At 41.3% G+C, this 11,728-nt stretch overlaps 1 protein-coding gene across 2 annotated transcripts in view; it reads left to right on the forward strand.

The window, feature by feature from the left end:
* SMC2 (structural maintenance of chromosomes 2) overlaps window positions 1-11,059 on the forward strand; it is a 37,549-nt gene extending 26,490 nt beyond the window's left edge. For both annotated transcript variants that reach the window (XM_060762504.2, XM_060762505.2), the window contains 7 exons: window positions 1,041-1,184; window positions 2,041-2,235; window positions 3,426-3,626; window positions 4,569-4,685; window positions 5,274-5,434; window positions 7,621-7,768; window positions 10,080-11,059. In XM_060762504.2, coding sequence (XP_060618487.2) covers window positions 1,041-1,184; window positions 2,041-2,235; window positions 3,426-3,626; window positions 4,569-4,685; window positions 5,274-5,434; window positions 7,621-7,768; window positions 10,080-10,271 — 1,158 coding nt within the window. In that variant the 3' untranslated portion in view covers window positions 10,272-11,059. The remainder of the gene's footprint in view (window positions 1-1,040; window positions 1,185-2,040; window positions 2,236-3,425; window positions 3,627-4,568; window positions 4,686-5,273; window positions 5,435-7,620; window positions 7,769-10,079) is intronic.
* The last annotated feature ends 669 nt before the right edge of the window (window positions 11,060-11,728 follow it).

The raw sequence follows: 11,728 nt of genomic DNA on the forward strand, positions 1-11,728 counted from the left end.
TGTATTTATATTTTTAATGTACCAAACATGCCAGGTTTGTATGGAAACGTGACACTATTTCCTGTGCTGGTCAATGACCGAAATAAATGTTTTGATTGATTGATAACATGGGGCCAAGCCCAAACAAATTACAATAAAGTAAAATAAAACACATACAAGACACACGACAGCATCAAATAAAAATGCTTATACAATAACATAATAAAACAACAAGATAGAACAATAACATAATAAGACAACGTATAAGGCCACATTTCTCAGTTCCCAAGCAACCTTTTCTCTTGCCCAGCAGGCAGAGCAGTCTGAACATGGACGGTTTTTAGTGATCACATATACAGCCAATTGGTTTGGAGGGTCCTCCCACCTATACAATCTCTCATAGCGAATAGATCTGGGCTTTGCATATGATTTTATGTTCACGTTGGACTACTGAGCTTAAAACAGTTTGAAGAAAACAGTGGCTCTTCTCTGTGACTTTTTAAAATGCATTCGGGGGAAATGTGAAGTTCCCTGGAAGTTGCTTGGGGGTCCTCAGTGAACGGATCAGGAACAGTTGACCTCAAAAATATCCTGTCCAATATTCTCAGCATGCAACTGAGAAGTGTGGTTTATGTTTTCTAGAGCAATGCTTCTTAAGCTGTGGATCCCGATTCCAAAATGGGGTCCTCTTAGCTCAGGCATGGGCAAACATCGACCCTCCAGGTGTTTTGGGCTCCAACTCCCACAATTCCTAACAGCCAGTAGGATGTTAGGAATTATGAGAATTGTAGTCCAAAACACCTGGAGGGCTGAAGTTTGCCCGTGCCTGCTCTAGACCCTTCTCTTCCATTTCCTTCCCTCACTCATTCTTATCACAACAAATATTTGAACCATGTTCATTCTCCTCCCACCATGTTATTCTTTTACCTTCCCTTTAGATTAAGAGCTATGAATCTCAGGCATGTAGCATACGCCTCCTTGCATTCAGAACGGTTTTCTCCTTGGTCACTGTGTGCATCAAATTGCTTATATTTATTGAACCTTGTTTGTTGTACTTCCAGGAAGTTGAAGCTTTGGTGTTAGAACTGGAAGAACTAAAACGCGAACAAGCCTCTTATGAGCAACAGATTGCGGCTGTGAATGAAGCTATAAAGTTGTTCCAAGAACAGATTGCGGCTATATCAGCGGAGGTAGCGAAGAACAAGGTCAGTCTGGCCACTGTTTACTGCCAAACACACACTGTTTTCATGCCCAATGTGCTTTGCCTGGAATTCTCAGCAGTCTATTAATAAGTCTTTCAAGCTAATGGATGATCCTCCTTGGCAACCAGCTCTGCTTGCTTTGAGAATGAATCGGAGGCCAACCCCTTCTCCTTACAATTGATTGCTACAAGACAGTCTGCAGCAAATCTAAAGAGGCTCTGGATTAGCAACTGAAAGGCAAGGATTTGCCCATCGAAATTATTTATGTATTTATTTCTAACATTTCCATCCCACCCTTCTCAATCCCTGAGGGGGTGACACAGAGTGGCTTACACTGGCAGTGATTCAATGCCGATACATGAAAAAACAGATACAATAAATATAACAGAGTTTAAACAGTAAATTAAAAACAATGTAAAAACATTATTATCAAGCCAATAGTCGCATCCAGTCCAATTTCACATTCGAGGTGCTTTCATGCCTGCTGTCCAAAGGTCTGGTCCCATAACTGATTTCAATTTCTTCCTAAACGAAAAAAGGGATGATGCCAATCTAATCTCGCTGGAGAGCGAATTCCACAGACAGGGGGTCACCACCGAGAAGGCCCTTTCCCTCATCCCCACCAAACGCATTTGTGAAGCTGGTGGGGCCAAGAGCAGGGCCTCTTTGGACGATCTTAAACTACGGGGTAGAACATAGAGAGAGATACGTTTGGACAAGTAAGCTGGACCAGAAGCTACCAGTTTCTAGTCTATATTGTTTCTGTACATCTGCATATTGTTTCCTTGCATTTCAGTATCTTAATATATCCCTCAGTTAATGGTAATCGGTTGTTGTTGTTGTTGTATTTACTGCTCAGGAACAAGTGAAACAAGCTCAGGAGGAACTGGCCAAGCAAAAAGCAGTCGTGATGGCCCAGGACAAAGCGATTAAGGCCAAGTCTGCAGAGGTTGTAAAGTACAAGGAACAAAACAATGAATCACAACTTAAGATTAAAGAATTGGAGCACAATATCAGTAAACACAAGCGAGAAGCTTCTGATGCTTCTGCAAAGGTATTGTAGGATTACATTTTCTTCCTCAACAGCAATTACAATCCCTACTCTTCTTATTCAAAAGACTTTCCTTAACAAGAAACTGTTATAAAGCCCAACAGAAAATGTTTCTTGATGTCTTGGTTTGGTTTGGTTTGGTTTGTTTGTTTGAGAAACTGCAAGTCGTTTATGGTGTGAGAGAATCGGCCATCTGCAAGGATGTTGCCCAGGGGATGCCCGGATGTTTTTAATGTTTTACCATCCTTGTGGGAGGCTTCTCTCATGTCCCCGCATGGGGAGCTGGAGCTGAAAGAGGGAGCTCATCCGCGCTTTCCCCTGATTCGAACCTGTTATTTGGAATGATGAGTCAAAATTGTGTATGTTCAGTATCTCACAACTAGAGCCTGACAGAGGAAAAACTTAAAGGAACGACTCATAGCATGAAACAGTTCTTCCTACAGCTAACATAGAGGGAATTGTGGCTGCTGTTTTAACATCATTTTAAAATAACTAGCCCTTTTTAAAAATTCAGTAACACTGCCTTAGCAATAATCTCTATGCACTCAGGATATCCTTCTTGTTCTGTCTTTTGCATTCTGGGAAACAAGAAAAATCTAGAAGAAGAAGAAAGGAAAGTCCACCTGTGCATTGAGCCCAGCGAAGGGAGAGCAGGACATTGGGAAATAGTATCATGCAAGGTCCTTGGTGGTGCAGTGGGTTAAACCGCTGACCTGCTGAACTTACTGACTGAAAAGCTGGCGGTTTGAATCCAGGGAACGGGTTGATTTCCCGCTGTTAGGTCCACCTTCTGCCAACCTAGTAGTTCGAAAACATGCATGTGTGAGTTGATCAATAGGTACCGCTTCTGCGGGAAGGTGACAGCGCACCATACAGTCATACTGGCCACATGACCTTGGAGGTGACTACAGACAACACTGGCTCTTCCGCTTAGAAATGAAGATGAGCACCAACCCCCGGACACGACTAGACTTAATGTCAGGGGAAACCTTTACCTATGGCTGGACTCCTGTCCATTAATCCCAATTACAGTCAACACATTGAATCCACTGTTGGACAGTGAGTCACCACTTATGTGATTTCCATTGATTCAGTGGGCAAACTGTAGGTAGATGTTACCAATAGAATTTAGGTATAAATTTGTGTATAAATGTACACATGTTCTCTGTAAACATTCTCAACTATATTTCCAGGTTGCTAAAATGCTGAAAGACTATGATTGGATAGCTTCAGAGAAGCACCTCTTTGGCCAGCCAAATACAGCTTATGACTTCAAGACTAACAATCCAAAAGAAGCTGGCCAGAGGCTGCAGAAGCTGCAGGAGAAGAAAGAGAAGCTGGGCAGGAATGTGAACATGAGAGCCATGAGCATGCTTTCAGAAGCAGAAGAAAGAGTTGAGTTGTTCTCATTTTTCTCTATTTCGCTCACTGTACTTGGTTGGAGGATGTCTTGCATGGCTTTGGAGGCAGAAAATGGGGTGGCAGGTGCTGGGGTGGACATTAAAAGTTCCTATCGGAGCATGATAGGAGTTGAAGTTTTTCACCCTCTGTGTCTCTCAGCCAATAAAAAGCCTTGTGGTGTCCATGCTCTGATTGGCTGAGAATGGACACAGCAAGTGGCTACAATTCCCATAACCCTCTCTTGCAGTTAGTCTTACTTTTTAAAAAACGTTGTGTTTAAAACTTAAAATAATTCCAAAAAATCAGTGGATTGGTGAGTTGAAACTTGGCAGGCCTGCAATTGTAAACGGGGTCTACAACTGAAGTAGGTTTCATGCAGATGGGCCTTAACATGGCTGAGGATTGAGCCTTTAAAGTTTCCCATTGTAGCCAATGGGCCAAATCTCTGCCGAACAAAACGGAAAACACCCCTCCCCTTTCAGATAATTTTCTGGTAAATGAAATGAGGGGTCAGACGAAAACAGATCCAAAACCAGTATGTCGTTTGGCCCGAATGCACATGACTAATAGCTACTATAGAGCAGGCTCGAATTTCCACACCAAAAAGTTGCAAGAACCTCTTTAGAATCACAGAGTTGGAAGAGACCTCGTGGGCCATCCAGTCCAACCCCCTGCCAAGAAACAGGAAAATAGCATTCAAAGCACCCCTGACAGATGGCCATCCAGGCTCTGCTTAAAAGCCTCCAAAGAAGGAGCCTTCACCACACTCCGGGGCAGAGAGTTCCACTGCTAAACAGCTCTCACAGGAAGTTCTTCCTAATGTTTATTCTCCTTGCCCTGGCAGAATCATTGAAATTGAACAGAATTGGATGATCTAAAATCAAAATCTAGTTTGCCCCAGGCCAAATTACACTATTTTCCATTGTGTGTTACAGTACAATGACTTGATGAAGAAGAAAAGAATTGTTGAGAACGATAAGTCTAAAATTCTTGCAACAATTGTGGAGCTTGATCAAAAGAAAAATGAAGCTCTAAACATAGCTTGGCAAAAGGTAAGTCTACCTCTGATACCTCTTATTACACAATGTAACAATATTTGAAAAAATCTGTTCCTGCTCTGAAATTGTTATATCCTGTTTAATTGTACTTTGAAAATAGTTGTTATACTCCTGAAACTTCATTTTTGTGGCTGCCGCAAACTATGTTAAATTGGTTGAGTCTCTATGAGATAGGCATTGAAAAATTATAGCAAAATTTGCTGCAAGATGTCTTGCAAAAACTTTTTTTTTTTTTTTTTTGCAGTTTAATAAACTTTTTCCATGTTTTTATGATAGAACCAATTCGGAAATGACAGTTATAACCCAGGAACAAAAATGGTGTTAACTCGTGTTATTCACATTAATTTTCATGCAAAGATTCAAGGAGGCCACCCGCTTTCTTGATGGATTATCTTAGATATAGTGATGAAATTCTACCCACCATTTACAAATGTCTTGTAAAAATACAGCAAGGTAGCCAAGGCCAGCCTTCTCTCATTTGTGTATGCTGAAAGGGACATCACGGTTCCGGTCCAATTCCAGAATGCAAGTCTCATTTCAAAAGTTCTGTGGGAAGCTTGACAGAGGTGCTTAATTTCCCAGGTAAACAAAGACTTTGGATCAATTTTCTCGACCCTTCTGCCCGGGGCCAATGCCATGTTGTCTCCCCCTGAAGGTCATACGGTCCTAGATGGCCTGGAGTTCAAAGTTGCTTTGGGAAACACTTGGAAGGAAAACTTAACAGAGTTAAGTGGGGGCCAAAGGTGAGTACATTTCGAATTACATTTCGAAGTAGTTCTGTGTGTTGTCGAGGGCTTTCATGGCCAGAATCGCTGGGTTGCTGTGAGTTTTCCGGGCTGTATGGCCATGTTCCAGAGACAATCTCTCCTGACGTTTCGCCTGCATCTATGGCAGGCATCCTCAGAGGTTGTGAGGTCTGTTGGAAACAAGGCAAGTGAGGTTTATATATCTGGAATGTCCAGGGTGGGAGAAAGAACTCTTGTCTGCTTGAGGCAAATGTGAATGTTGCAATTGGCCTCTTTAATTAGCATTTAAGGCCTTGCAGCTGCTTCCTGCCTGGGGGAATCGTATGTTAAAAGGCGTTAGCTATCCCCAGGTTTTGATGCAACATTCACACCAGCCTCAAGCAGACAAGATTTCTTTCTCCCACCCTGGACATTCCACAGACACCCCACTTGCCTAGTTTCCAAAAGACCTCACAACCTTTGAGGATGCCTATCATAGATGTGGGCGAAATGTCAGGAAAGAATGCTTCTGGAACATGGCCATACAGCCTGGAAAACTGAAAGCAACCTACGGTAGTTTTATTTTCTAAGTATGTTAGATTGCTATACAGAAGAACACTGAGTATAAACCAATCTGAAGTCATGCTTTAAGTTGCAAAACTGACCTGAAACATTATTATGAGAAATGTTGTTGGGAGAGAAGTGAGCTCAAACAGCTAGTGGATATCTAAAGTAAAAATGTCAGGAGTTCCCTTTTAGAGTGGACTCTGCTACATTAAACTAATGATGCCTGGATTTTTTGTTGCTGCAGTTTCTCTCAAGGCATAACACTCATGGAAAATATGTCATCAATAGTTCAGACTTAAGAATTTTCATTTTTGTAGGGTTTGTCATCTCAGGGGGAATGGAATATGTTTGTTTGATGGTTTATAATTGTTTTTTAGAGACCAATATAGCAATATTGGGAAAAATATGTGTGCATACCCATTAACAGCATGGGGTTATAGTTCAAACGCTTGCTCTTTCTCAGTGAACTTGCTGGGTAGTGTTGGATAATTGCCCAGTATCTCACTCCCTTTTTTGAAATGACAATAATGAAGCTGCCAAGCTTAATGAGGAGAATCTCCATAGCGTGCACTCATAATGAAAGGAGAATCTAGTCCTCCATCTGAAATTGTCCTGTTTTGCCCCAGAAACAACTTTACAGCGGGGGTTAAAGCTACTAAAAAAAGAGCTTTACTTCAGCAATTTTTTAATGTTAGGAGTGACTTGAGAAACTGCAAGTTGCTTCTGGTGTGAGAGAATTCACCATCTGCAAGGACATTGCCCAAGGGGCACTCAAATGTTTTGATGTTCTACTATCCTTGTGGGAGGCTTCTCTCACGTCGCCACATGAGAGCTGGAGCTGACAGGGAGCTCATCCACACTCTCCCCAGATTCAAACCTCCGACCTGTCGGTCTTCAGTCCAGCTGGCACAAGGGTTTAACCCATTGCGCCAAAGGGGCTCTTTTTTTCCAGCAAAATGATCTTAATGTAACGAACAGCAGCAAGGGAACTGAAGATAAATCCCAAAAGCAAAGCAAAAAAGTCTTACATCAGACATGAAATAAGACTCTTTGGCAAAAAGTCTTTGCGAGGCACTTTGCAGACACTGGAGCTGCAAGCAACGAAACAGAAACACTAAGTAGAATGGTTGCTCCCAGCATTGACCACTTGCTTTACTGCTGATTTATAGCCCTCGGTTCCCAGCACAGCCCTTCCTAGGGAGAGGTCTGGTTGCTCAGCGTCCTTGCAGCAATTCTAGCTGACTTTCTTCTTCAGCATTCCTGAAATGTAGGAACCGGCAGTATGTTTTCCTCACCCTCTTCTTCCTCCTCAACACTTGGCCCCAAATCCCCAACTCCTACATCTTCAGCCTCCTGTTCTACCTCCTCCTCAGAAGAGGAGTACACAACAGTAATGATCTTAAATGTTCACAAGGAGGCATGAGATGAAATGAGAGCTCTGAGTTTTGAAAAGCAACCAAAAAACTGACATTTTTAAAAAAATCTATTTTTAATGTGGAATGAGTCACAGACTTAAAGGTTTTTCTCCCAAAAAACAAGAATTGTCTTCCAGAAAATTAGAAGCTTGATCAGATATTTAAAAGGAACTAAGGCCCGACTTTCCCGTCACATTGTCTTCTCGTCATTTTGGATCGTAGGTCCCTGGTGGCGTTGTCTTTGATCTTAGCCATGCTCCTCTTCAAGCCGGCTCCCATCTACATCCTGGATGAGGTGGATGCCGCACTTGATCTCTCTCACACCCAAAATATTGGGCAGATGCTTCGGACCCATTTCAGGCATTCCCAGGTAAGGAGTTTGAACCAGTATGAGCCATGGACGGTATCTCACATACAAAACCTTCTAAGCCTCCAAAGATTTCCAGTTCTGTCCCAAGAAAAGAAGTTATTTGAGATTCCAGATTGTTTTGGCCCCTTCCTGGAGATGGGAAACTTCAGGACAGGAGAAATGAATATTCAGTGCTTTTGCAAAAATGTCAGTATTGGTTAGTTAAATTATTATAAGATATGATTATAAATGTGTGATGTGTAATATATATATTAAGATAGGTGATCTGGGTGAGACTATATTAAATCAGGGTGACTAATGAATTTCCATGATATTTAAGGGTTTTTTAAAGACTTGTTAAAATCAATTATGATTTTCATGAGTTAAATAAGGAATGATAACAACGAATGCTTGGGTTCCTGTGAGTTTTCCGGACTGTATGGCCATGTCACAGAAGCCATACAGCCCGGACTTTTCACCCACATCTATGGCAGGCATCCTCATGGGTCGTGAGGTCCGTTGGAAACTAGGCAAGTGAGGTTTATATATATCTGTGGAATGTCCAGCGTGGGAGAAAGAACTCCTGTCTGCTTGAGGCTGGTGTGATTAGCATTAAATGGCCTTTTGGTTTCAAAAGTCTGACTGCTTCTGTGTTAGCTGGCCCTGATTGATTTTTGTCTGGAATTCCCTGTTTGAGTTTTTTTAATACTGATAGCCAGATTTTGTTCATTTTCATGGTTTCCTCCTTTGTTAAAATTCTCCACATGCTTGTGGATTTCAATGCCTTCTCCTTGTAGTCTGACATGGTAATTGCTGGAGTGGAAATTCGGTGACCAAAAGTTTTATGTTCACCAAGTAACCTTTATTTGTATGTTGAACTTCCGTTTACAGATTATTCTTTTACTGTCTTCTGTGAACACTGCAGTAATACTATTGGAGTGTGGTGGAGGCTCCTTCTTTGGAAGCTTTAAAACAGGCTGGATGGCCATCTGTCAGGGATGGTTTGAATACAATTTTCCTGCTTCTTGGCAGGGGGTTGGACTGGATGGCCCATGAAGTCTCTTCCAACTCTATGATTCTATGAGTAGCTAATTCAGATGCATGGTGTCTGCTGGCACCAATACTCACAAGTGGTGGTGTCAATTTTGTAGAACTATAGGAAGAAAGAGCCTCACCTAACCATGTGGACATCTAGAATATTCCCAAATTTGATGTCATTGCAGTGGGATAAGAAAAGGTTCCCAGGTTTGGTGGCACTGGTGGGACAGAAATGGCATACTTCCCATTCATTGAGGACTTCGCATCCTCTATAATACAAAACCCTTGAGGTTTCAGATTTAAGAGAACTCGGTGTGATATGATTCTTCAATTCAAGCATTCACTTTTGAAGTGCCAAGCAAGTTGCTATAGAGACTTTGTTCCAACAGAAAGAGAATTTATAGGCAAACCAAATACGAGATTAGAGAGTACAGTATTTGAGAAGGAATAAAATGGTCTTGTCCTGAGTTAAGGCAAGAGATCAGACTTTCAGGAGAGAATCTAAACCAAGCATAGGCAAACGTCAACCCTAAATGTGTTTTGGAGTTCATCTCCCATCGGCTGTTAGCAATTGTGGGACATGAAGTTCAAATCACCTAGAGGGCCAAAGTTTGCCCATGCCTGATCTAAACTAAAAAGCTATGAAAGGCTCCTTTGCTGCAGACAGAAAAAGAGTTGTTGGTTTGGCTAAAACAAATTAAAAAATGAACTAAAAATGTTTCAAAAAAATATTTCTGTCACAATGCCAGGGCTCTGCCAGTACGCAGGCAGAGGTGAACCAAAACAAACACCCACCTTGTGTCAAACAGTTTAATTAAAGCAGCACTTACTATCTGACTGTTTTCATAGTCCAAATATAAAACATTAAGTTAGCACTCAGCCACAGAATATAAAACCAAAGACTGGTAGCAAATGCCAATGCAGGTTCGGAAGAACACTGTAGTCAAAAAGTTCACTCCAATAGTCAAATGCCAAGAGTTCAAGTCCAAGGATGAAGAGTTTATACCGTAGTCAATGGCCAGTCCAGAGATTCAAGGTTCCAGGGTTCCAAGAGTTCCGGATACTGAAAATCCACAAAACTGGGGAGGAAACCAGCAGCATCCACAACCTGTATTTGTGAGACTGGTATCTGCAGTTTCACTTATTCACATCTAACAAAACGTCTTGAGCCAGAGGTTCTCCATTTCAGTAGGGTTCTCTGTTATTTCTAAATAGTTTTATCGGAAAGCATGCAAGAAAAGTTGACAGTGTTTCATTGGGTGTATGTTGAATGTGACTTTTTTTCTTTTCCTAGTTCATTGTTGTGTCCTTGAAGGATGGCATGTTCAACAATGCCAATGTACTCTACAAGACCAAGTTTGTGGATGGTGTTTCTACTGTGGCAAGATACACTCAGGTTCAAACAGGAAACAACGGAGCTGCTCAGCACAGACCCGATAAGAGCAAAACGAAAGAAAAAAGAAAAAGAATGGAGATGGATGTGTGAAGAGTCAACCTCTCTGGCATCCCAATACATGACATGTTTCTCTCCAAAAATAGTGTTGTATGACATAGAACCAGCTGCATATTTAGTGCTGTTGCACTTCATGCATTAACAGTATCTCTTCTAAAATAGGCTAATTGTAATCTTTGGAGCTGCCAATCTGCTAGATCAGGCATGGGCAAACTTCGCCCCTCCAGATGTTTTGGACTTCAACTCCCATAATTGCTAACAGCCTACTGGCTGTTAGGAATTGTGGGAGTGTACGTCCAAAACACCTGGAGGGCCGAAGTTTGCCCATGCCTGTGCTAGATGGATCTTGTTCAATGTATTTATAAAACGTTTAGGAATTTTGTCCCTCATGTCTGTTAAGAAACTTGTAAATATTTCTTCTTGCTCTTTTCTTGTCTTTTCAACTATGAGAGAGGAATTAGTATGTAACCTCTGATGCTTAGCCTGCTTTTCTTTGAAGGCGAGAGCGAGACATATTTAACTGTTGTGATTTTCTTACGTCGTGGTTTTCAGTTATGAATATGGCACATCTTTAGACTTACAAACATGCATAGCAGGATTTATTCCAGCAATAAAATGGAAATATGTGATATAACAGACTGTACACATCCCAAACTTCCTACCAAAGGAGTGGGGGACAAAGACAGCGAGAGCAAGTTGATATAAAAATAAAAGTTCACAAAAGTGTGACACAACGACCATGACTTCTTTTGCTTTTGTACTTTTATACTTTTTCAAAATTATGAAAATTCATCTTTAATTAAATGATTTTTTAAAATTTATTTATTTATTTATTTATTGTGTTTATATATCGCTTTTCTCACCCTGGGGGGGGGGGGGGGGGACTCAAGGCAGTTTACAACATATTAATGGCAAAAATTCAATGGCGACATACAGTAACACAAAGAAACCATAATTACTAATTACTACATAGAACTTCGACTTAAAATCATTAAAACCATTAAACATAAGACGTAAACAACATTTAAGCATTCAGACAAAGCATTAAAATCATCCTAGTATGTATAAATATTAAAATCACATAATCCAAAAAAACGTACACCATAGCTATTCCAATTGTCATTGCACATGTTCCTTAACTATTATTTGTACTTGTTGTTTATTTGTTTAGTCGTTTCCAACTCTTTGTGACCTCATGGACCAGCCCACACCAGAGCTCCCTGTTGGCCGTGGCCACTGCCAGCTCCTTCAAGGTCAAGCCAGTCACTTCAAGGATACCACCCATCCATCTTGCCCTTGGCTGGCCTCTTGCTTTTTCCTTCCATTTTCCCCAGCATCATTGTCTTCTCTGAGCTTTCCTGTCTTCTCATGATGTGGACAAAGTACTTCATCTTTGCCTCTAATGTCCTTCCCTCCAGTGAACAGTTGGGCATTACTTCCTAGAGTATTGACTGGTTGGATCTTCTTGCAGTCCAAGGCACTCTCAGAAT

Source organism: Anolis sagrei, chromosome 2 (assembly GCF_037176765.1).
Source record: "Anolis sagrei isolate rAnoSag1 chromosome 2, rAnoSag1.mat, whole genome shotgun sequence".
NCBI classification, from domain to species: domain Eukaryota; kingdom Metazoa; phylum Chordata; class Lepidosauria; order Squamata; family Dactyloidae; genus Anolis; species Anolis sagrei.